At 41.6% G+C, this 26,298-nt stretch overlaps 2 protein-coding genes across 3 annotated transcripts in view; one reads left to right on the top strand and one right to left on the bottom strand.

Annotated features, from left to right (window-relative positions):
- Positions 1 to 5,075: 5,075 nt before the first annotated feature.
- On the bottom strand, positions 5,076 to 6,328 carry LOC133248688 (small VCP/p97-interacting protein-like). The gene is made up of 2 exons (XM_061419044.1): positions 6,312 to 6,328; positions 5,076 to 5,520 (listed from the first exon to the last, which is right to left on the bottom strand). The coding sequence occupies exons 1-2, from the start codon at positions 6,326 to 6,328 to the stop codon at positions 5,178 to 5,180; spliced, it is 360 nt and encodes a 119-aa protein (XP_061275028.1). The 3' UTR covers positions 5,076 to 5,177.
- A 369-nt stretch (positions 6,329 to 6,697) lies between these two features.
- The window catches only part of OS9 (OS9 endoplasmic reticulum lectin), a 34,249-nt gene continuing 14,648 nt past the window's right edge, over positions 6,698 to 26,298 (top strand). For both annotated transcript variants that reach the window (XM_061416683.1, XM_061416681.1), the window contains exons 1-5: positions 6,698 to 6,891; positions 7,322 to 7,498; positions 8,368 to 8,431; positions 8,562 to 8,638; positions 8,823 to 8,921. In XM_061416683.1, the coding sequence (XP_061272667.1) occupies positions 6,730 to 6,891; positions 7,322 to 7,498; positions 8,368 to 8,431; positions 8,562 to 8,638; positions 8,823 to 8,921 (579 nt within the window). In that variant the 5' untranslated portion in view covers positions 6,698 to 6,729. The remainder of the gene's footprint in view (positions 6,892 to 7,321; positions 7,499 to 8,367; positions 8,432 to 8,561; positions 8,639 to 8,822; positions 8,922 to 26,298) is intronic.

Raw genomic sequence — 26,298 nt, 5'->3', positions numbered from 1 at the left:
ACTGTTGGTGGGAATGTAAATTGGTGCAATCACTGTGGAAAACAATATGGTTTCTCAAAAAACTAAAACTAGAGCTACAATATGATCCAGCAATATGTATATACATACAGTGGAATACTACTTGGCCATAAAAAATAACGAAAACCTGCCTTTGCAGCAAATGGATGGACTTGGAAGATACCATGCTAAGTAAAATGTCAGACAAAGAAAGACAAATACTGTATAATATCACGTATATCAGATCTAAAAAATACAACAAGCTAGAGAATATAACAACAAAAAGAAGGGCAAACTCACAGATATAGAGAAAAAAGCTAGTGATTACCTGCGCAGAGAGAGAAGGGAGGAGAGGCAATAGAGAGTAGTGGATTAAGAAGTACAAACTGTTAGGCATAAAATAAGCTACAGGGATATATTGTACAGCACGGGGCAGATGACCAATATTTTATAATAACTATAAATGGAGTATAACGTTTAAAAATTATGAGTCAATACACTGTACGCCTGTAACTTACATAATTTAGTGTATCACCTATGAAGTGAAGTGAAGCGGCTCAGCCATGTCCGACTCTTTGTGACCCCGTGGACTGTAGCCTACCAGGCTCCTCCTCCAATATAGGTGAAGTATATCACCTACACTTCAATTTAAAAAAGAGTTCAAAACATACATTAAAAAACAAAGCTTAATTCTGCAAATTTGGCAAATGCCCTCCAAGCAAATGTGACTACCTCTCTAGGTTTCTGACTTAATTTAGGTTTTAGCCTGTTAATTCTTTACTGTTTTGTTGGCTTTATCCATGCTTTAAGAAGGAAGATAATTATATTTCACTCAGCATTTTAAATCATCTTTAGTGTAAGGTTAACAAACTGTGTTGAAGAAAACAGAAGTCTGGTTAGCTTTTCTAGCACAACTTTTTATCTTCATAAGAATTAATGTGTTTTTTTCCCCTTAACTTTCTACACGTGTGTGCGTGGGTTCATTCAGTAATGTCTGACTCTTTGACGTGCCACGAATTGTAGTCCCACTAGGCTCCTCTATGTACCTATCATTAATATATCCCCAGGTTCTCCTCTGGTTAAGCAAATGTCTCTTCAGTAAGTTCCAATGTCTTAGGTAGTCTATCAATTTTATTTCTTAAAAAAATCACTCCTGAATCCTGAATTTTCTCTAATCTTGATGAATTGATCTCTGGTCTTGCCCTACAACTTGAAATCTCCCTTTAACATCACCTTGGGGATTCCTTTTTCTCTTTTGTGCTGGATACTGTTTCATGGATTTCATACCTTTCTCTCTTTTGACTAATTTATTTGTCTTGATGTAATAAACCCTCTCCTAACTTTCTGAAGAACAATGCATGGAATATCTGTATTTTGAATTGCATGTCTGAAATTGTCTTTATTCTGGACTCATAGTTAGATTATAGTTTGGCTGTGTGTATTAATAGAATTCTAGGTTGGAAACAGTTTCCTTCAAAATTTTGAAGCCATTCTCTACTGTCTTCTATCTTACAGAGTTTTGATAAGCCAAATGCTATTCTGATTCTTGAGCTTTGTATGCAACTTGTCCTTTTCTCTGGAAGCTCTTAGAATTGTTTGTCTGTGTCCAGTGTTCTGAAATTCTTTGATGAAGGATTTGGTGTGGGTTTGCTATCAGTGTGCCCTTCCAATTTAGAGACTTTCTTCATTTTAGGATAACACAATACTTTAAAATAATTTTGGTGATTGTTTCTTCCCTTCTGAGTCTCTGTTCTTTTTGTGAAACCCTCGCTTTTCAGAGAGGCTTCCCTGGCGGTTCGATGGAAAAGAATCCACCTGTGACGCAGGAGATCCAGATTCAATCTCTGGGTTGGGAAGATCCCCTGGACAAGGGAATGGCAACCTGCTCTAGTATTCTTGCCTGGAGAATTCCTTGGACAGAGGAGCTGATTGGGCTGTGGTCCATGGGAGTCGCAAAGAGTTGGATACAACTGAAGCAACTGAGCACGCACGTATGCGCTATTCAGATGCTGGACCTGCTGGACTGATCCTTTACTTTTTATTAATTTTCTCCTAAAGTAGGCCAAATTTCATTTTCTTTCTTTCTTTCAAAGACTTACTTGTTTATTTATGGCTGCACTGGGTCTTCACTTTTGTATGCATGACCTTTCTCTAGCTGTGAAGAGAGGGATGTAGCCTGTGATGCTCAGGCTTCTCACTGGAGTGCCTTCTCCTGTTGCAGACCCCAGGGTCTAGAGCACTGGATCAGGAGTTGTGGTGCACAGGCTTAGTTGCTCTGAGGCTTGTGGGATCTTCCCGGATCAGGGATTGAAGCCATGTCTCCTGCATCGGCAGACAGATTCCCAACCATTAATGTTCAACTGTATCCTCTAGTCTTTCTATTGAATTTTTATTTTTATTGGTTTTGATTTCCAAGAGCTCTTTTTTCTTATCTGAATAGTAGCTGCTTTTAAAAATTGCTTCCTTAAAAAAAATAGCTTTCTGTTGTAAATTTTTTAAGTAAAAAATTTTATTTCTAAAATATAATCCAATGACTTCACAATCTTTCATGAACAAACATACTACCAATTCTCTAAAGGATAAAGAAAATTGAACCTGTCTTTAACTACATATCTTGTCTGGATAGTCACAGAATATTTCATTCAATAATCAAAGAAAGTGATTTTTCCAATGAGGAGTCAAGAGATCTATATTACAGTTCAAACTCTTTAAAATTAAAATACATAATATACTGCAATATAAAACAAGATTTGTAGGAGGGATAAGCAAGATAGTAGTCCAGTTTCCTTTTTGTAAATAAGGTGAGTTGGTCTATTTAATTTATAATCCTTATTGCACTTAATACCTGAAAATTCTAATTTAGGGCTCAGACTTTGGCCTTATCATCCAAAATAGCAACCAAATTAAAAATGCAGTAATTCTTCTACTTGAGCTTACTATATATTAAAAACTCAAAAGACAAAAAATTCTATAATACATATTACCAATGAACAAAAATCTAAAAAGTTTATGGCAATGCATCACATAGAATTACCTTGCAATATTTTTGTTTAAAGTAGACTTTTTAAATAGAGTACTTACATATTTCTTTCATACATTCATACTTACCTTGGCAATTTCACATCTATAAAAATCTTATAATCATTCTTTAATAAATACAAAAGAATAAAAACACCTATGAAATTTGGACAAACAACATTAGCACTAAGTATAACCCATCCAGATTCTTAGGTTAACTCATTCAATTACTACAAAGATCTTTATAGAGTTGAATCTAATACTGTATATTGTACATCACTGCCCTCTGATGGCATCACCAATATATAATTTTAAATTAAGCAAGCTAAAGAAAAACTTTATTATAATGTAAAACAGAGTGTGTCAATTTTATAAGCTACAGAGGTAGAAAATAAATTATAAGAAGTTTAATGTTTTCCAGAAATATTAATTTCTTAGTAAGTTTAAAAATTTACAGTGTTCCTTCATATAAGCCCTTCAAATAATTTTTCAAGATTTCCCCTGATGATCAGTTCAAAAGGCACTGAGTCTCTCAGTCAGTCAGTTCAGTCTCTCAGTCGTGTCCGACTCTTTGCAACCCCTTGAATCGCAGCACGCCAGGCCTCCCTGTCCATCACTAACTCCCGGAGTTCACTCAGACTCATGTCCATCGAGTCGGTGATGCCATCCAGCCGTCTCATCCTCTGTCGTCCCCTTCTCCTCCTGCCCCCAATCCCTCCCAGCATCAGGGTCTTTTCCAGTGAGTCCTCTTCGCATGAGGTAGCCAAAGTATTGGAGTTTCAGCTTTAGCATCAGTCCTTCCAAAGAACACCCAGGGCTGATCTCCTTCAGAATGGACTGGTTGGATCTCCTTGCAGTCCAAGGGACTCTCAAGAGTCTTCTCCAACACCACAGTTCAAAAGCATCAATTCTTTGGCGCTCAGCCTTCTTCACAGTCCAAGTCTCACATCCATACATGACCACTGGAAAAACCATAGCCTTGACTAGATGGACCTTTGTTGACAAAGTAATGTCTCTGCTTTTCAATATGCTATCTAGGTTGGTCATAACTGTCCTTCCAAGAAGTAAGCATCTTTTAATTTCATGGCTGCAATCACCATCTGCAGTGATTTTGGAGCCCCAAAATATAAAGTCTGACACTGTTTCCCCATCTATTTCCCATGTAGTGATGGGACCAGATGCCATGATCTTCGTTTTCTGAATGTTGAGCTTTAAGCCAACTTTTCACTCTCCACTTTTACTTTCATCAAGAGGCTCTTTAGTTCCTCTTCACTTTCTGCCATAAGGGTGGTGTCATCGGCATATCTGAGGTTACTGATATTTCTCCCAGCAATCTTGATTCCAGCTTGTGCTTCTTCCAGCCCAGCGTTTCTCATGATGTACTCTGCATAGAAGTTAAATAAGCAGGGTGACAATATACAGCCTTGACGTACTCCTTTCCTATTTGGAATCAGTCTGTTGTTCCATGTCCAGTTCTAACTGTTGCTTCCTGACCTGCATATAGGTTTCTCAAGAGGTAGGTCAGGTGGTCTGGTATTCCCATCTCTTTCAGAATTTTCCACAGTTTAGTGTGATCCACACAGTCAAAGGCTTTGGCATAGTCAATAAAGCAGAAATAGATGTTTTTCTGGAACTCTCTTGCTTTTTCGATGATCCAGCGGATGTTGGCAATTTGATCTCTGGTTTCTCTGCCTTTTCTAAAACCAGCTTGAACGTCTGGAAGTTTAAGCAAAAATCTTCACATATAATGAAATAATGAGATATAAGGTTAAGTGGCAAATTAAAAATAGCTAGATCACTTTATAAAGGAGGGGAAATAGAAGTGAAAATTTGAATATTTGAGATGTATGCAAAATTTTTCCATGCAATATAAATATATATTCATAATTTAGGTCCATGTTCTAACTACTGAAAAATGGCAAATCACCCACTGTCTGCAGAAGAGCACATGTAGGGAAAATAAGTATTTAATGAAAGTTCTGGCCATTTTCTAAGTCTGACAATCAAAAGAATTTTCAATATTCAGTTTTGAAAAAGCACTGCACTTAAGAGCACTAAAATTACAAAGTCTGAATCTTCATTTGTTCAGAGAAGAAGTTAAATTGAGGATGTCCACTTGATTGCAGGTATAGTAATTGGCAGTAGACTCTTACACTCATGCTTTATAAAACTGTCCATCTAAGTCCACCTTCTGGTGGGGGTTCAGATGTAGCCATTTCTTTTTCTATTTTTTCCTTTTTCTTTCTCTTTTCTTCTACAGACTGAACATTTAGAATACTCCGAGATGCAGCCTCCTTCTGTCTTCTCTCTGCAGCCTCTGCAAGCTTTGCTCTTTTCTCTCTCAGGTCCGGCGAGGGAGGCGCGATCTCCATGGGACAGGGAAAACACACTCCCACGGGGATCGCGGTTGGAGGTCCCCTCCTCGGCCCGCCCAAACTAGGCGGTGAGAACTGCGCGATCAAAGGCTGGTCCCAGGTCTGCGATGCTCGCTCCGCCCTGCTCCTGCTATAATTTTATGCACACAATATATTATTTCTCTGAGGCTCTTACTGATGGGTTTTTTTTGTTTAATTTTCGGTTCCTTTTTCTCCCTTGCAATTTGTTTCCTCTGAGTTGCTGCTCTTCTTCTTCTTCTTGCTTGTTTTGTTTTCTTCTTTTTATATTAAAGACATTCCTTAAATGTTTTATGATCCTTGACCGTCGGCTTTTATTTTGGAGTGAGGCTATCAAAAAACTGTTTGGAAAGATTGTGTGCCGGCTCAGATAGAGAAGAATCTCCCTACAATGCAGGATTCTCGGCCAAGGACTTAAATGTAGGATACCCTCATCTTATTTCTTTAAGAGAACCCTGATGAAAATATCTTTGGGATTTCTCTGTTGGGCGGGACAGAGTCTCCAGATAAGTTTTTCCAAAGATATAGTCATGCTCTTGTTTATGTTTGTTTAGGAATCAATTTCTCAGGATTGCTTCATCAGTTCCCATTCCTCCATTTGCTTTCTAGCTTCTGAAATGCTGCTGTCTCCTTTCCCTTTGTTCCTACGTGGCCTGGAAGACAATACCTACGTTTGTCACTCGCAGCTCTCCAGCTCCCAGTTTTCAACTGGAAGTTCCCATTATTTCTTTAGGATAATTTTTATTGGAAGACAACTGCAGGATCGTCCAGAAAGGTTTTGACACAAATTACCAGATCACCCTAAAGTTGTATGTATCTATGAAAAGAGGAATGCTACTATACAATAATTGTTTGTTTTGTAACAAGTATTAAGTAGCTTTCAAGAGTATTGTGTGCACGCACCCATCCACCTCAAACATCCGCTTGGCGGCGGCCAGACACAATATAAAAAATGACTTAAAAAGCAATCAGAAATGCGTACAACAGCTGGGCTAAAACAGAGAAAAACAAAACAAAACAACTGCTTAACTGGGCCCGGCGTGTAGACCGCGCCTCCCTGAAACTGGGAGAGGGGAGGAGGGGATCCGATATCATTGGTGATTGGTTGGCCTCTTCAACCAATCACGCGTAGCGAGTGATTTTGCTAATTGTCGTGATACACCTCCTCGTGGGCTTTAGAGCTACGTTGACAAATGGGAATAGGGCACGTGAGAGGGACAGAAAGTTTCGCCAATAAGACCTTGGGACGTTATGGGCGGGATGAGGCCGCCGCCAGGTTTAGGGCGGAAGGAATTGATCTGGATTAGAAGGGGAACGAAAGATGGCGGCGGAAACGCTGCTGTCCAGTCTGTTGGGGCTGCTACTTCTGGGGCTCCTGTTACCCGCAACCCTGACCGGCGGGGTCGGGAGCCTGAACCTGGAGGAGCTGAGTGAGATGCGTTATGGGATCGAGATACTGCCGTTGCCTGTCATGGGAGGCCAGGTGAGGAGGCGTAGAGGGGCGAGGGTCCTGGGCAGAAAGGGAAGGAGAAGAAGGTAGAGGAAGAAGGGCAGCTGTGGAGTCTGTGGCGGAAGCCTAAGGAGAATCGGGAAAAGTAAGCAGTGGTTTTATGAGGACTCCTGAGGATCGTAGTCAAAGACCCATTCCCTTGGGGCCAGGGACTGGGAGGGGTGGGGCTTGGCTTCCCTCTGTCAACTTCAGGTTCCAGTTCCCTATTGAAACACCCAGACTCCTCCCCTGTGAAAAAGTGGGAGTGCCCTCTCCCCTCACCCGCTGAACACCGCTGGAGGACTTGTGGCTCACTCTGTCTGGACTGGACTCTTCCCCATTATGTGAAGAGGGATCTCGTTGTTCTCCCTGATCCCAAACCTCTCTTTGCCTCCCTGTCCCCCGACCCTCACTTTTTTCCCAGAGCCAAGCTTCGGACGTGGTGATTGTCTCCTCTAAGTACAAGCAGCGTTATGAATGTCGCCTGCCAGCTGGAGCTATTCACTTCCAGCGTGAAAGGGAGGAGGAGACACCTGCTTACCAAGGGCCTGGGATCCCTGAGTTGTTGAGCCCGATGAAAGATGCTCCCTGCCTGCTGAAGGTGAAAGGAACTGGGATAGAGGGAAGGAGGGCATGGAAACTAGTTATCTATTTGGGAACTAGTTATCTATTCACAATGTGTCTGTGAATGAGGAGTGATCAGAGTATCTGTAGGAGTTAAGAAGGCCACTGAAGGAGCAGGCATATTGCACAGACAGGAAAGAAGCAAAGAATCCTGTAACCGATGATGATACTTTGCTGATTATAGAGGAGTGTTAGGATAGAAAATCTCAGAATAAAGATTAAACCAATATTGAGGTGCTTAAAGAGGGTCAGGCTGGGGCAGTTAGGGGTACTCCCCGAGAGAAACTTTCCTGGTTAAGTCACTCCTTTCCCTGTCACTCTCTGCCCAGTGTCCTGTTTTTTTTTCATCATGGCACTTTTCATGACCTGAAATTATTAACTGAATTATCAGTTTATTTTTGGTCTGAATCCTAGTACTAGAACGTAAGTCTGTGAAATCAGAGAATTTATCTTGTTCACAGCTGTATCCACAGTAGCTAAAACAGTACAAGGAAGTTCAATTAATACTTTGATATTCCATGTTTCCCTGGTCTGAGTGCTTCAGGATATCATGATTTTTTTATCTTTATGGACAACAAAGAAGGATTAAAAAAATATTTACAAAGAAAAAAATTTTTTTAAATATTTAGAAAGAGAAGAGTAGTAAACCAACTAGGCTGTAGAGGTCTCTCTCCAATTTATAGAAGAAAAACAGCCCTCCTCACCAAGAATCTGGAGGATTAAGAATAAGGAGGAGATGAGAAGTAAATCAGTGGTTATGTGTTTTGGGGCCAGGAGAGATTTTGGTTCCAAGAAGAGATGTCTGCATTCCATCCCCCTGACAGTTCTTTTTTCTTTTATTGTCAGACCAAGGACTGGTGGACATATGAATTCTGTTATGGACGCCACATCCAGCAGTACCATATGGAAGGTGAGTTCCACCTATGTTTTCCCTAAGCCCTCAGAAACCTGTCATGGAAGGTGACCTGCCTCCCCGGTTCCCTTCCCTCCCAGTCCTCTGAGAACAGGGTAACCATGCTTCACTGTTCTCTTTCTTGCAGATTCAGAGATCAAAGGTGAAGTCCTCTATCTCGGCTACTACCAATCGGCCTTCGACTGGGATGATGAAACAGCAAAGGTGGCAGGAGTGTGGGACCAGGAGAGAAAGGGGTCTGGGCTGCAGACTGAGAGCCCTGTCAAGAAGGGGAGGGTCAGGATTAACTGGCGTGTTTCTCTGGGCTTCGTCTTAGGAGAGAGTGCTCTTTTTTTTCCTCCTTGCTGTCTTTCTCACACCCCTCCCTCATGCCTGATGTCCTCCCCAGGCCTCCAAGCAGCATCGCCTGAAACGCTACCACAGCCAGACCTATGGCAATGGGTCCAAGTGCGACCTCAATGGGAGGCCCCGGGAGGCTGAAGTTCGGGTGAGTCTTGGGAGAGGGAAGTTGACACTCCGACAGTGGCAACTCAGAGTCTAAGGGAAGAGGGCAGGATTGTGTGGTATCGTCAAGAGTGTCTCTACCAGGCCCTAGACCCTAAGTTTAAGACTCATATTTCCAGCTTTGTGTCACTGCCTCAATTTTCACAGGCACTTCTGTTTTTTTTTTTAATAGGTGTATAATTGCTTTACAATGTTGTATTAGGTTCTGCTCTACAACAGCATGAATCAGCTATATGTGTACATACATGCCCCCACTCTTGAACCTCCTGTGTCCCGCCCCACATCCCACTCCTCTAGATAATCACAGCCCTGAACTGAGCTCCCTGTGCTATACAGGAGCTTCCTACTAGCTACCTGTTTGACACATGGAAGTGTATACCTGTCAGTGCTACTCGGTTAACTCATCCCACCTACTGCTTACCCCACTGTGCCCGGAAGTGCACTCTCTGTGTCTGCATCTCTATTCCTGCCTTGCAAATAGGTTCATCAGTACCATTTTTCTAGATTCCATATATACACATTAATATATGATAATTGTTTTTCTCTTTCTGACTTCACTCTATATAACAGAATCTAGGTTCATCCACATCACTACGGATGACCCAGTTTTGTTCCTCTTTATGGCTAATGTTCCATTGTGTATATGTACCGCATCTTCTTTATCTTTTCTTCTGTTGATGAACATTTAGGTTGCTTCCATGTCCTGGCTGTTGTAAATAGTGCTGCACTGAACACTGGGGTACATATGTCTTTTTGAATTGTGGTTTTCTCAGGGTGTATACCCAGTGGTGGGATTGCTGCATCATATGGTAGTTTGAGTTTTTTAAGGCAGCTCTGTACTGTTCTCCGGGCTTCCCAGGTGGCGCTAGTGGTAAAGAACCTGTCTGCCGATGAAGGAGATGTAAGAGACTTGGATTCCATCCCTGGGTTGGGAAGATCCCCTGGAGGAGGACATGGCAACCCAGTCCAGTATTCTTGCCTGGAGAATTCCATAGATAGAGGAGCCTGGCGGGCTACAGTCCATGGGGTCACAGAGTCGGACATGACTGAAGCGATTTAACACACACGTACACTGTTCTCCAGAGTGGTTATATCAATTTCCATTCCCACCAACCAACCACACTTTTATCTGTGTTTCTCTTTTCTGTCACCTAAGCTGAACGAGTTTCATTACTAACTCTTACTCTTCACTTTGTCCTCCTTTCTTCACTTACTGACTCTGCAGTGAGGTCGTGCTGGTGTCGGTATGGGGCTCCGCTCTGGAGATGCAGTGGGGCAGACATGCAGCCCCTACCCTCCTGGACTGCAGGCGGGAGAGGAAGGCAGAGGTTAAAGGATCACAAAAATGAGCCTGTGATTACAAGCTGAGAAGTGATGTAGAGGAAAGGAATCAGAGCTGATAACGAAGCTCCTTCATTCTACTTCTGTATTTCTCTCACAGCTGTCCTCTCCTATGCTTCATACCTTCATTTCTCACCTGCATCATCTCCAACAGCCTCTTAACAAAGTTTCCTTATGTTGTGGTACTTAAAGGAATTCAGGCAGGCAGCTGTCTGGTAGGCCAAGTTCCTCAGGTGATTCTAATGTGTATTCACAAACATATACACCTGTAGAGAGCCAGGACACAAGAGTTCTCTTTCTGCAATACAGATTTGCACATGCAGTTGTGTGGTGGTAAGTGTGGGACACTAGGATCGCCCGGGTAGGGTGGGGTGGTGGAGGGGGAAGCCCAGGTGTAATGTCTGCCAATATCCATGGTATAAATATCCCCACCATGGCCAAATTCATGCTATCACTGTGACGTCAGTCATCGTGCAACATTTCTGAAAACTTACCAGTTGGCTTTTGTGAACTGGCCTGAGTTGGCTCTAACACACCACTCTGAGCAGGTGTCACTTCTCTACCGAGTTCTGGCAAGCCTTCAATAATTCTGCCTGACACAAAGGATAAGACCCAAATACTTCAGAGTAGACTGGGGTGGTAGCAGCAGAGAAGGGGGAAGCAGCCAGATTCTGGATAGATTTTGAAGATAGAGCCAATAAAAGTTGTTGAAGGATTGGATGTGACAGGGAGTCTATGATGATTCCAGGGCCTTTAGCTTGAGCAGCTGGAAAAATGGAATTGTCATTTAGTTAAGTGGGAGGGAACGGGTGTGGAGGAGGAAAGTAGGCTGGTGTTGGACATATGAAGGTCAAAATGTCTAGTAGATATCCCAGTGGTGATGGGCAGTTGGTAGTTTGCTCTCTTAATTCTGGAATTCCAGGACAGGGTCTGGGTTAGAGATATAAAATCTTACTGTGTTTCTGTCCCATTGCTGTTCTTCCTGCCCTTTGATTTTTTGTTGTTGTTTGTTTTTTAAAAACTATTTTTTTACTTGGCTGCACTGGATCTTAGTTGACATGTGGGATCTAGTTTTCCCAACCAGGGATTGAACCCAGGCCCCCAGCATTGGGAGCACAGAGTCTTGTCACTGGACCACCAGGGAAGTCCCTCTTCCTGTCTTTTGAACCATTGGGTCTATTTCCTCTGCCTAGAGATCTCTGAATGGCTGTCTCCATCCTCTCATTCAGATTATATATCCCTGTGACACCTCCACAGGGAGATCTGACATAGGCACACAGACACACACACCCTTCTGCCTTCATCCTGATAAACTCCTATGGTGTTTTACATTCTTCAAAGCATGTGTCATTTCCTGAAATTAGCTTATTTTTGGGGTTTAATTTCTTTGTCTATCCCCACTAAAATAAGCTCCAGGAAGTCAGGGACAATATCTGACTGTCTTATTTTCTGCTGTATCCTCAGTGTCTTCCACAGTGCCTGGCACCAAGTAGATGCCCAGAGATTATTCACTGAATGAATGGAATGAATGATGAACCATTTCAAATGTCACTGTATTTTCTGTGACCTTTCTTGGTTAGCCCAGAAAGTTCATTGTGTTCTTTCAGTGCTCCATATATCAGTACATCCGTGTCCACATATATCCACATCTTAGCCTGTTTGGGCTGCTATAACAAACTACCACAGGCTAGGTAGCTTATAAACAACAGAAATTTATTTCTCAAGTACTGGAAACTGGAAGTCTGGGACTGGGGTGCCAGTGAGGTTGGGTGAGGACCCTCTTCCAGTCACAGACTTCTTGTATCCTCACAAAGGAGCTCTGTGGGGTCTCTTTCATAAGAGTATTAATCCCATTTATGAGGGCTCCAACCTCATGAGCTAAGCATCTCTGACAGGACCCTCTCCTGATACCGTCACAGTGGGCATGAGGATTTCAACCTACAAATTTTAGGGAGACACATTCAGACGACAGCAATCCACAGCACCCACACACACATCTAATCTATTATAGCACTTACTTCATTGTATTCTGTATATTTCTTTACTTGTTTGTATGTTCAGTAACACTGAGAACTGAAGGCAAAGACTTCATTTTCCTCATAGCTACTGACAATGTGCCCTGTGCCAAGCACTATGATAGACAGCTGGAGAGGAAATGCTGACTGAGAGGCCTAGTCCTGCTGTCAGGAGACAGACATACAAACAGCCACAGCACATAGGCAGACTCTCCGATGGGTGAGGTATTTTTCATAGGGGAACATACAATGAAAGAACTAACCCAGGTCAAGGGGAGACCTCTGGGGAAGGTGACCTTTGAACTGGCAGTAGAAGGATGAGGACTTAGTCCAGCCACTGTAGAGGAGTGGGAAGAAGAGGGTGTTCCAGGTGGAAGGCACATGGAATTCAAAAGGCCTGGAGATGGGAGGGATTGATAGCTGTGCACTGACTGGAGGGAACTACGAGAGGTGAGGCTGGGCAGTCGCTAGGGGACAAGTCACACATCACGCTAAGCTCTGCAGCTGTGTTGAGGAGTTTGGACAATCTGAGAAATGAGGGGAAACCAATGAAGTATTCGATTGGCCAAAAAGTTCATTCAGGTTTTCCCATAAGCTGTCCTAGGAAAAACCCAAATGAACTTTTTGCCAGCCCGATCTTTTGAGCAGATGCTGACAAATTCAGTGTTGGTTTTGAAGGCTCGCTCTGGCACAGTTCACTTCAGTCGCTCAGTCATGTCAGACTCTTTGCAACCCCATGAACTGCAGCATGCCAGGCCTCCCTGTCCATCACCAACTCCTGGAGTCTACCCAAACCCATGTCCACTGACTCAGTGATGCCATCCAACCATCTCATCCTCTGTCGTCCCCTTCTCCTCCTGCCCTCAATCTTTCCCAACATCAGGGTCTTTTCAAATGAGTCAGCTCTTCACATGAGGTGGCCAAAGTAGTGGAGTTTCAGCTTCAACATCAGTCCCTCCAATGAACACCCAGGACTGATCTTCTTTAGAATGGATTGGTTGGATCTCCTTGCAGTCCAAGGGACTCTCAAGAGTTTTCTCTAACACCATAGTTCAAAAGCATCAATTCTTCGACGCTCAGCTTTCTTTATAGTCCAACTCTCACATCCATACATGACCACTGGAAAAACCATAACCTTGACTAGACGGGCCTTTGTTGACAAAGTGATGTCTCTGCTTTTTAATATGCTGTCTAGGTTGGTCATAACTTTCCTTCCAAGGAGCAAGTGTCTTAATTTCATGGCTGCAGTCACCATCTGCAGTGATTTTGGAGCCCCAAAAATAAAGTCAGCCACTGTTTCCCCATCTATTTGCCATGAAGTGATGGGACTGGATGCCATGATCAGAGTTTTCTGAACGTTGAGCTTTAAGCCAACTTTTTCACTTTCCTCTTTCACTTTCATCAAGAGGCTCTTTAGTTCTTCTTTGCTTTCTACCATAAGGGTGGTGTCATCTGCATATCTGAGGTTATTGATATTTCTCCTGGCAGTCTTGATTCCATCTTGTGCTTCATCCAGCCCAGCGTTTCTCATGATGTACTCTGCATATAAGTTAAATAAGCAGGATGACAATATACAGCCTTGAGGTACTCCTTTTCCTATTTGGAACCAGTCTGTTGTTCCATGTCCAGTTCTAACTGTTGCTTCCTGAACCTGCATATAGGTTTCTCAAGAGGCAGGTCAGGTGTCTGGTATTCCCATCTCTTTCAGAATTTTCCAGTTTATTGTGATCCAAACAGTCAAAGGCTTTGGCATAATCAATAAAGCAGAAGTAGATGTTTTTCTAGAACTCTCTTGCTTTTTCGATGATCCAGCGGATGTTGACAATTTGATCTCTGGCTCCTCTGCCTTTTCTAAAACCAGCTTGAACATCTGGAAGTTCACGGTTCACATATTGCTAAAGCCTGGGTTGGAGAATTTTGAGCATTACTTTACTAGCGTGTGAGATGAGTGCAATTGTGTGGTAGTTTAAACATTCTTTGGCATTGCCTTTCTTTGGGATTGGAATGAAAACTGACCTTTTCCAGTCCTGTGGCCACTGCTGAGTTTTCCAAATTTGCTGACATACTGAATGCAGCATGTTCACAGCATCATCTTTTAGGATTTGAAATAGCTTAACTGGAATTCCATCACCTCCACTAGCTTTGTTCGTGGTGATGCTTCCTAAGACCCACTTGACTTCACATTCCAGGATGTCTGGCTCTAGGTGAGTGTGAGTGATCACACCATCATGATTATCTCAGTCGTGAATATCTTTTTTGTACAGTTCTTCTGTGTATTCTTGCCACCTCTTCTTAATATCTTCTGCTTCTGTTAGGTCCATACCATTTCTGTGCCTACCTTTGCATGAAATGTTCCCTTGGTATCTCTAATTTTCTTGAGTTCTCTAGTCTTTCCCATTCTATTGTTTTCCTCTATTTCTTTGTATTGATTGCTGAGGAAGGCTTTCTTATCTCTCCTTGCTATTCTTTGGAACTCTGCATTCAAATGGGTATATCTTTCCTTTTCTCCTTTGCCTTTCGCTTCTATTCTATTCACACCTATTTGTAAGGCCTCCTCAGACAACCATTTGGGATTTTTCCATTTATTTTCCATGGGGATGACCTTGATCCCTGACTCCTATACAATGTGACAAACCTCTGTCCGTAGTTCTTCAGGCACTCTGTGTATCAGATCTAATCCCTTGAATCTATTTGTCATTTCCACTGTATAATCATAAGGGATTTGATTTAGGTCATACCTGAATGGTCTAGTGGTTTTCCCTACTTTCTTCAATTTAAGTCTGAATTTGGCAATAAGGAGTTCTTGATCTGAGCCACAGTCTGCTCCCAGTCTTGTTTTTGCTAACTGTATAGAGCTTCTCCATCTTTGGCTACAAAGAATATAATCAGTCTGATTTCGGTGTTGACCATCTGGTGATGTCCATGTGTAGAGTCTTCTCTTGTGTTGTTGGAAGAGGGTGTTTGCTATGACCCGTGCGTTCTCTTGGCAGAACTCTACTAGCCTTTCCCCTTCTTCATTCTGTACTCCAAGGACAAATTTGCCTGTTACTCCTTTCTTGACTTCCTACTTTTGCATTCCAGTCCCCTATATGAAAAGGACATTCTTTTTGGGGTGTTAGTTCTAGAAGGTCTTGTAGTTCTTCATAGAACCATTCGACTTCAGCATTACTGGTTGTAGCATAGACTTGGATTACTGTGATATTGAATGGTTTGTCTTGGAAACGAACAGAGATCATTCTGTTGTTTTTGAGATTGCATCCAAGTACTGAATTTCGGACTCTTTTGTTAACTACGATGGCTACTCCATTTTTTCTAAGGGATTCCTGTCCACAGTAGTAGATATAATGGTCATCTGAGTTAAATTCACCCATTCCAGTCCATCTTAGTTTGCTGATTCCTAGAATATCGATGTTCTATGGCTGGAGCGAATCAAATGATTGGGAGACCAGTGAGGAGGTGGTCGCGGTGATCCAGGTGAGAAAACAAGGTGGCCCAGGGATGAAGACATTTGAATTATTGGAGAGATTCAAGGGGCAAAATTAACAGAGTGAGATTCCCAGGTCTCTGGCTTGAGCAACTAGATAGATGGTGGTTTCCGTTCCCAAGATGGGTATAGTGGGAAGAGCAGTAGGTTTGGTAAAGGAAAATGTTGGTTTGGGTTTTGAATAGGATGATTGTAGTGGCTATAGGCATCCATGTATATATATGAGGAGGCTCTGGGATCTCTGGGTTCGCAGCTCAGGAGAAAGATCTAAATTGAACCCAGAGTGTTCGGAGCCATCAACCTACTGGTTATAATTGAAGCTGTGGTATGGATGAAATCCCGCCCAAAGAGACAGAATATAGTCAGAAAAGTGGAACAGAGCTCAAGGAAGCCATCATTGAAGGCCTGGGCAGAAGGGGTCTCTGCCAAGAAGGGGCCAGAAAGGAGACTGTGGTGACATAGAACATAGAAAGGACATGTCTTGAGAAGGAACTGGCCTGTGGTGTTGCTTGCGTCTGAACCTTCAAGGAAGTGGAGAATTAAAAACTGCTTGTGAGCGATCATAGGAATTGTTATTTTAATAAAGCAACACACAAACATGGAAATAAAAATTCAGATGGTAGGGAGGGGAGCCAGATGAAGATTGGTAAGTGCTCTGTTCGCAGCCTCCCCTGGCCAGTCCTTGGTTGGACTCCATGCCAGAGGTCGTTGGCGGTTTCCTGCAGAGCAGTTTCAGGGGGCTGGTGAAGCTGAGGTGTTGAGCACCGTGGTGAGGAAGTGGAAGTCTTTGAAGAAGTCTGGACTTGAAGGGGACGGGTGTGGGCTTGGGAAGGTGGGACTTTGTGCTTGTTGTTTCACGTGTTAAGGTAGGAGCAGGTTTACATGCTGGGTGGACTTAGTAGAAAGGAGAGTAGGTTGAGGTATAGGAGAAGGAATGAGAGCAGAATGTGGGCAGGGCTGGGATCTGAGTAGGGAGCTGTTACTGTAACTAGAACAAAAAGCATATTTTCTGGGGAGTCTGGAGGTTTTGGTGGCAGAAAATTGATGGTATTCCTATCTGCCTGCTTCTCATTTTCAGCTTTTGATGGGCCCCCAAGTTAATAGCTTTAGTGACTGAGTGAATCCCCCACTCCAGGGCTGGCCTGGTGATGTTCCATCTTCCAGGTGCCTCCTTGGTGGGAGCAGTGTGCACAGAATTTGGTAAAAGTGCATTTTCCATGGAGTTTAGAAACAGTGGGTTAGCCATCTGGAATTAAATAAATTTGGATCCCTATCTCAATTCTTATATTAAATAGGATTTCAGAGAGACCTAAGATTTTTTTCCACTAAAATGTTTAATTATGAAACATTTCAGACATACAGGAAATAATGTCATAGACAAGTTAAACAGATGTTTAACATTTCGCCATATTTGCTTCGGATCTGTTCTTTGTTTTTTAAATAAAAGGAATAAAATGCTAATGATATAGTTAAAGCCCACCATCTCATTTCTTCGTCTTGTCTCCAGAAACAACCAGAACCATCTCTGTGGTTGCTTTGTACTTTTATTAGTGCTATACACATCCCAGGCAACATGTATAGTTTTGTGTTTTAAAATTATGCATCAGCATAGTTCTGCTTTTTCACTAATGGAGGTATTTATCATTCTGTGGCATGACGTGGAGATCCAGTTCAGTGATTTTAATGGCTGCATTGTGTTTCATTGTTTACTTATCCATTCCTCTATTGAGGAACAGTTGGATTTCAACTCTACTGCCCTTACACACAGTGCTGCTATGTAGACCACATTGTGAATGGGGAAGAGTTCCTCCAGGGAAATACCTAGTAGAATCACCGGGTTATAGCGAATGCAGATGTTATTGGTGAATTTGGTGCATTGCCCATTTTTTCAATGTCTTTTTAACATAAAGTCATTCTTCATTTATTTTTAATTATTGTTTTTTAAGTTATAGTAAAACAGACATTAAAAGTTGCCATTTTAACTATTTTAAGTGTACAATGCAGTAGCAGTAAGCACATTAACAATGTTGAATAACTGTTACCACTAATTACTATTTCATTAACACCTTCATTTTGTTGTTGTTTTTCTTCACTAAGTCGTGTCTGACTCTTTGAGACCCCATGGACTGTAGCACGCCAAGCTTCTCTGTCTTCCACTATCTCCCAGAATTTGCTCAAATTCATGTCCATTGAGTCAGTGTTGCCATCCAACCACTTCATTCTCTGTCGCCCACTTCTCCTGCCCTCAATCTTTACCAGCATTAGGGTCTTTTCCAGTGAGTCAGCTCTCCTCATCAGGTGGCCAAAGAATTGGAGCTTCACTTTCAGCAACAGTCATCCCAATGAATATTCAGGGTTGATTTCCTTTAGGACTGACTGGTTTGATCTCCTTGCAGTCCAAGAGATTCTCAAGAGTCTTCTCCAGCACCACAATTTGGAAGCATCGATTCTTTGGCATTGAGCCTTCTTTATGGTCCAACTCTTACATCCATACATGACTGCTGGAAAAAACCATAGCTTTGACTATCCAGGCCTTTGTTGGCAAAGTGATGTCTCTGCTTTTTAAGACACTGTCTAGGTTTGTCATAGCTTTTCTTCCAAGGAGCAAATGTCTTTTAATTTCATGGCTGCAGTCACTTGTCTGCGGTGATTTTGGAGCCCAGGAAAGTAAAATCTGTCACTGCTTCCATTTTCTCCCCCATCTGTTTGCCATGAAGTGATGGGACTGGATGCCATGGTCTTAGTTTTTTTTAATGTTGAGTTTCAAGCCAGCTTTTTCACTGTCCTATTTCACCCTTGGTTGCTGTTCACTTTCTGCTGTTAGAATGGTGTCATCTGCGTCTGACATTGTTGATATTTCTCCCAGCAATCTTGATTCTAGCTTATGATTCATCCAACCCAGCATTTTGCATGATGTACTCTGCATATAAGTTAAATAAGCAAGGTGACAATATACAGCCTTGTACTCCTTTCCCAGTTAAGACCCAGTCAGTTGTTCTATGTCTGGTTCTAACTCTTGCTTCTTGACCCACATACAGGTTTCTCAGGAGACAGGCAAGGGGGTCTGGTGTTCCCATCTCTTTAAGAGTTTTCCACACTTTGTTGTGATCCATGCAGTGAAAGGCTTTAGTGTAGTCATTGAAGCAGAGCAGATATTTTTATGGAACTCCCTTGTTTTCTCCATGACCCAGCAAATGTTGGTGATTTGATCTCTGGTTCCCCTGCCTCTTCAAAACCCAGCTTATACTTCTGTAAACTCTTGGTTCACATACTGCTGAAGCCTAGATTGAAGGATTTTGAGCATATGCCAGCATATGAAATGAGCACAATTGTATGGTAGTTAGAACATTCTTTGGCATTGCCCTTCTTTAGGATTGGAATGAAAACTGACCTTTTCCAGTCCTGTGGCCACTGCTGAGTTTTCCAAATTTGCTGACATACTGAGTGCAGCACTTCAACAGCATCATCTTTTAGGATTTGAAATAGCTCAACTGAAATGCTGTCACCTCCACTAGCTTTGTTCATAGTCATGCTTCCTAAGGCCCTCTTGACTTTGCAGTCTGGGATGTCTGGCTTTAGGTAAGTGACCATACCATCATGGTTAACTGTGGGTCATTAATATCTTTTTCATATAGTTCTTCTGTGTATTCTTGCCACATCTTCTTAATCTCTTCTGCTTCTATTAGGTCCTTACCATTTCTGTCTTTTATTGTGCCTGTCCTTGCATAAAATGTCCCCTTGATATCTACAATTTTCTTGAAGAGATCTCTAGTTATTCCCATTCTATTTCTATTTCTATATTTTTCCTCTGTTTCTTTCAACTGTTCATTTAAGAAGGCCTTCTTATGTCTCCTTGCTATTCTCTGGAAGTCTGCATTCAGTTCATTTCAGTTCAGTCACTCAGTCATGTCCAACTCTTTGCAACCCCATGGACTGCAGCACCCCAGGCTTCCCTGTCCATCACCAGCTCCTAGAGTTTACCCAAACTCATGTCCATCGAGTGGTGATGCCATCTAACCATCTCATCCTCTGTCGACCCCTTCTCCTCCTGCCCTCAATCTTTCCCAGCATCAGGGTCTTTTCAAATGAGTCAGTTCTTTGCATCAAGTGGCCAAAGTATTGGAGTTTCAGCTTCAGCATCAGTTCTTCTAATGAACACTCAGGACTGATCTCCTTTAGGATGTACTGATTGAATCTCCTTGCTTTCCAAGGGACTCTCAAGAGTCTTCTCCAACACCACAGTTCAAAAGCATCAATTCTTTGGCGCTCAGCTTTCTTTATAGTCCAACTCTCACATCCATACATGACTACTGGAAAAACCATAGCCTTGACTAGATGGACTTTTGTTGGCAAAGTAATGTCTCTGCTTTTGAATATCCTCTCTAGATTGGTCATAACTGTCCTTCCAAGGAGTAAGCGTCTTTTAATTTCATGGCTGAAGTCACCATCTGCAGTGATTTTGGAGCCCCAAAAAATAAAGTCAGCCACTGTTTCCACTGTTTCCCCATCTATTTTCCATGAAGTGATGGGACCGGATGCCATGATCTTTGTTTTCTGAATGTTGAGCTTTAAGCCAACTTTTTCACTCTCCCTCTTTCACTTTCATCATGAGGCTCTTTAGTTCTTCTTTACTTTCTGCCCTAAGGGTGGTGTCATCTGCGTATCTGAGATTATTGATATTTCCCCCAGCAATCTTGAGTCCAGCTTGTGCTTCATCCAGCCCAGCATTTCTCATGATATACTCTGCATATAAGTTAAATAAGCAGGATGACAATATACAGCCTTGAGGTACTCCTTTTCCTATTTGGAACCAGTCTGTTGTTCCATGTCCAGTTCTAAGTGTTGTTTCCTGACCTGCATACAGATTTCTCAAGAGGCTGGTCAGGTGATCTGGTATTCCCTTCTCTTGAAGAATTTTCCACAGTTTATTGTGATCCACACAGTCAAAGGCTTTGCCATAGTCAATAAAGCAGAAATAGATGTTTTTCTGGAACTCTCTTGCTTTTTCAATGATCCAACGGATGTTGGCAATTTGATCTCTCATTCCTCTGCCTTTTCTAAAACTTTTCTTGAACATCTGGAAGTTCACAGTTCACGTATTGCTGAAGCCTGGCTTGGAGGATTTTGACCATTACTTTACTAGTGTGTGAGATGAGTACAACTGTGTGGTAGTTTGAACATTTTTTGGCATTGCCTTTCTTTGGGATTGGAATGAAAACTGACCTTTTCCAGTCCTGTGGCCACTGCTGAGTTTTCCAAATTTGCTGACATATTGAGTGCAGCACTTTCACAGCATCATCTTTCAGGATTTGAAATAGCTCAACTGGAATTGCATCACCTCCACTAGCTTTGTTCATAGTGATGTTTCCTAATGCCCTCTTGACTTTACATTCTAGGATGTCTGGCTCTAGGTGAGTGATCACAGCATTGTGGTTATCTGGGTCATTAAGATATTTTTTGTACAGTTCTTCTGTGTATTCTTGCCACCTCTTCTTAATATCTTCTGCTTCTGTTAGGTCCATACCATTTCTGTCCTTTATTGTGCCCATCTTTGCATGAAATGCTCCCTTGGTATCTCTCTAATTTTCTCGGAGAGATCTCTAGTCTTTCCCATTCTATTGTTTTCCTCTATTCTTTGCACTGATCGTTGAGACTATCATCTCACCTTGATAGTCTTTGTTTTTTTTTTTAATATAAATTTATTTGTTTTAATTGGAGGCTAATTTCTTTACAATATTGTATTGGTTAGTCTTTGGAACTCTACATTCAAATGGGTATATCTTTCCTTTTCTGTTTTGTTTTTTGCTTCTCTTCTTTTCACAGCTATTTATCTGCATTCAGTTGGGTATAAATTTCCCTTTCTCCCTTACCTTTTGCTTTTCTTCTTTCCTCAGCTGTTTGTAAAGCCTCCTCAGACAACCACTTTGCTTTCTTGCATTTCTTTTTCTTTGGGATGGTTTTGGTCACCACCTCCTGTACAATGTTGCAAACCTCTGTCCATAGTTCTTCAGGCACTCTATCAGGTGTAATCCCTTGAATCTATTTGTCACTTCCACTGTAAAATCATAAGGGATTTGATTTAGGTCATACCTCAATGGCCTAGTGGTTTTCCCTATTTTCTTTAATTTAAGCCTGAATTTTGCAATAAGGAGCTCATGATCTGAGCCACAGTCAGCTCCAGGTTTTGTTTTTGCTGACCGTATAGAGCTTCTCCGTCTTTGGCTGCAAAGAACATAATCAGTCTGATTTCAGTATTGACCATCTGGTGATGTCCATGTGTCAAGTCTTCTTTTGTGTTGTTGGAAAAGGGTATTTGCTGTGACCAGCATGTTCTCTTGACAAAACGCTGTTAGCTTTAACCCTGATTCACTTTGTACTCCAAGGCCAAACTTGCCTGTTATTTTGGGTATCTCTTAACTTCCTTTTGCATTCCAATCCCCTATGATGAAAAAGACCTTTTTTGGTGTTGGTTCTAGAAGGTGTGGTAGGTCTTAGAACCAGTCATCTTCAGTTTCTTTTGCATCAGTGGTTGGTGCATAGGCTTGAATTACTGTGATGTTGAATGGTTTGCCTTGGAAATGAACCGAGATTATTCTGTTGTTTTTAAGACCACACCCAAGTACTGCATTTCGGACTCTTGTTGATTATGAGGACTACTCCAGTTCTTCTAAGGAATTCCTCCCCACAGTAGTTAGTAGATACAGTGGTCCTCTGTATCATCAGAATTAAATTCTCCCATTCCTGTCCATTTTAGTTCACTGATACCTAAGACATCAATGCTCAATTTTGCTATCTCCTGCTAGACCACTTCCAGTTTACCTTGATTCACGAACCTAACATTCCAGATTCCTATGCACTATTGTTATTTACAGCATCAGATTTGACTCTCACCACCAGACACATCCACAGCTGAATGTCATTCCCACTTTGGTCCAGCTGCTTCATTCTTTCTGGAGCTATTGGTAATTGCCCTCTGCTCTTCCCCAGTAGCATATTGGATACCTTCCAACCTAAGGGAGGGCTCTTCTTCCGATGTTATATCTTTCTGCATTTTCATACTGTCCATGAGGTTCTCCAGGCAAGAATACTGGAATGAGTTGCCATTTCCTTCTCTAGTGGATCACATTTTGTCAGAACTCTTCACTATGACCTGTGCCCTTGGGTGGCCCTGCATGGATTGGCTCATGGCGTCTCCAAGTTACACAGGCCCCTTCGCTATGACAAGGCAGTGATCTGTGAAGGGGAACATCATTATTTTACCATTTATTTCCTTCTGTTCTCTTTCTGACTTCTTGGATTTTTTTCACACTTAGAAAATTTTATATTTAGTTTTTGAATAGGTATGAATTTTCATAGCTCTAATATAGAAATGCTTTACAAAGTATACAGAGAAAAGTCTTAACACACTTTCCCCTCATCACTCTATTTCTATCCCTGTAGAAAGGTAACTATGGTTAGCTTCTTTTTTTACACTCAGAGATATTATTTTTGCTCTTATTTTTAAAAAATTAAAAAAAATTTTAATTGGAGTATAATTGCTTTATAATGTTGTGTTAGTTCTGCTGTGAAACAAAGTGAACCAGCTATATGTGCATATACATCCCCTCCCTCTTAAGCCTCCCTCGCAACCCCCCAAATTTTTTAATTAAAATATAGTTGATGATGAATTATGTAAATTATAATGAACAGTATAATGATTCACAATTTTTAAAGGCTATACTCCATTTATGGTTATTATAAAATATTGGCTCTCTTCCCTGTGTTGTTCAGTATATCCTTGTGCTTTATTTTATACATTATAGTTTGTACCTCTTAATCCTCTGCCCCTGTATTGCTCACCCTTTCATCTCCTCGCTGATAACCACCGGTTTGTTCTCTGTACCTGTGATTTGACATTATGTATCGATTTTCTAATGTTAAACCAATTTTGCTTTCCTGAGATGCATCTAGTTTTTAAAATGTCTTTTTAAAAATACTATTAGTTATTTATTTTTGGGTGCACTGGGTCTTCATTGCTGCATGCTGGCTTTTTTCTAGTTTCAACGAGCTGGGGCTACGCTCTAGTTGTGGTACAGGCCCCATGGCCCCAAGGCAGCTGGAATCTTCCCGGACCAGAATCAAACCCCTGTCCTGTGTTGGTAGGTGGATTCTCCACCACTGGCCCACCGGGGAAGTTCATATGTATTATCTTTGAGTATCCTTTTTTTATCTTGTTAGACTCAGTTTGTGATGTTTTTAAGGATCTTGTATATATCTCCTGAGAGAGACTGACCTTAGTTTTTCCTTCTAGTACTGTCCTTATGCTTTAGACAAGGTTATGCTAGCTTCAAAAAATCAGTTTAAAAATGTTCACTTTTTTTATATTCTGAAGATTGTGTAAGATTGTAATATTTTATTCTTACATGTTTGCTTAAATTCCCCTGGAAAACCATCTTGGTCTAGGTTTTCTTTGTAGGAAGATTTTTACTTATTTATTTTAGTAGTTTTAGGAATATTCAAAGTTTTTTTATTTCTACTTGGGTCAGTTTTAGTATATTTTCTAGGAATCTGTCTAGTTTGTCTCATTTTTCCCATTTCTTGGTATAAAGGTGCTTATTTCCTTCTAATCTCTGTCAGTTCAGTTCAGTTCAGTCACTCAGTTGTGTCCAACTCTTTGTGACCCCATGAACCGCAGCACGCCAGGCCTCCCTGTCTATCACCAACTCCCAGAGTCTACCCAAACCCATGTCCACTGAGTTGGTGATGCCATCCAACTATCTCATCCTCCGTTGTCCCCTTCTCCTCCTGCCCTCAATTTTTCCCAGCATCAGGGTCTTTTCAAATAAGTCAGCTCTTCGCATCAGGTGGCCAAAGTATTGGAGTTTCAGCCTCAGCATCAGTCCTTCCAATGAACACCCAGGACTGATCTCCTTTAGGATGGACTGGTTGGATCTCCTTGCAGTCCAAGGGACTCAAGAGTTTTCTCCAACACCACAGTTCAAAAGCATCAATTCTTCGGCACTCAGCTTTCTTTATAGTCCAACTCTCACATCCATACATAACCACTGGAAAAACCATAGCCTTGACTAGATGGACCTTTGTTGACAAAGTAATGTCTCTGCTTTTTAATATGCTATCTAGGTTTGTCATAACTTTCCTTCCAAGGAGCAAGCGTCTTTTAATTACATGGCTGCAGTCACCATCTGCAGTGATTTTGGAGCCCCAAAAATAAAGTCAGCCACTGTTTCCACTGTTTCCCCATCTATTTTCCATGAAGTGACAGGACCTGATGCCATGATCTTAGTTTTCTGAATGTTGAGCTTTAAGCCAACTTTTTCACTCTCCTCTTTCACTTTCATCAAGAGGCTCTTTAGTTCTTCACTTTCTGCCATAAGGGTGGTGTCATCTGCATATCTGAGGTGATTGATATTTCTCCTGGCAATCTTGATTCCAACTTGTGCTTCCTTCAGCCCAGCATTTCTCATGATGTACTCTGCATATCAGTTAAATAAGTAGGGTGACAATATACAGCCTTGATGTACTCCTTTTCCTATTTGGAACCAGTCTGTTGTTCCATGTCCAGTTCTAACTGTTGTAGCATCTGTAATTAGATTCCTCTTTTCAGGTTATTCCTCTTGCATGTAATTCCGTCCTCAGAGTACATCAGAGAATTCACACAGGTGTAAAATCCTAAAAATGCAGTGAGGGTGGGAAGACCTTCTCCCCAGAAGTCACATCTTAGTGCACACCAGAGAGTTCACACAGGAGAGAAACCCTATGAGTATGGTGAATGTGGGAAGGCTTTTACTCAAAATTTAGCTCTTGGAGTACACCTGAGAATTCACACATAGAAGAAACCTCATGAATGCATGAATGTGGAAAACCTTTGTCCATAAAACAGCTATATTAGAGTATATCACACCACAATGCATAAAACATAGGGAAAACCCTAGAGTGTAATGAGTTTGGAAAATGCTAAAGGAAGTATGGGGCTTCCCAAGTGGCTCAGTGGTAAAGAATCCACCTGCTAAGCAGGAGATGCAGATTCAGTCCCTAGGTGGGGAAGAGCCCCTGGAAAAGTAAGTGGCAGAATCCCATGGACAGAGGAGCCTGGCAGGCAACAGTCCATAGGGTCTCAAAGAGTTGGACATGACTAAGTGACTAAACAGCACCCACAGGTTTTGTTACTGGTCAGTCTCGAGAGGCTGGTCAGTTTTATTAGTCTTATTTTCCAAGAACTAATTTCAGCTCTGTTGAGCTTCTGTATCATATTTGTTTTCCATTGTATTTATTTCCAGGCTAATCGTTCTTTTCCTTCCACTTTTTTCAGCTTTAATTTGCTTTTTCCCCCCCTAATTTCTTGAGTATTTAACTCATTTCCAGCTTTTCCTCTTTTACATATCTTATAAATTTCTCTCCAGTTACTACTACAAATATGTCACGGTTTTCTGAGACTATTTTTTTTTAATCTAATTTTCAAATTGATAATACTCTTCCATAACTCAAAACCCAGAAAGTATAAAGGTGTGTGATAAAAATTT

Source organism: Bos javanicus, chromosome 5 (genome assembly GCF_032452875.1).
Source record: "Bos javanicus breed banteng chromosome 5, ARS-OSU_banteng_1.0, whole genome shotgun sequence".
Classification (NCBI taxonomy): Eukaryota; Metazoa; Chordata; class Mammalia; order Artiodactyla; family Bovidae; genus Bos; species Bos javanicus.
The sequence above is the reverse complement of the archived record's forward strand: the minus strand, read 5'-3'. Positions and strand labels throughout refer to the sequence as shown.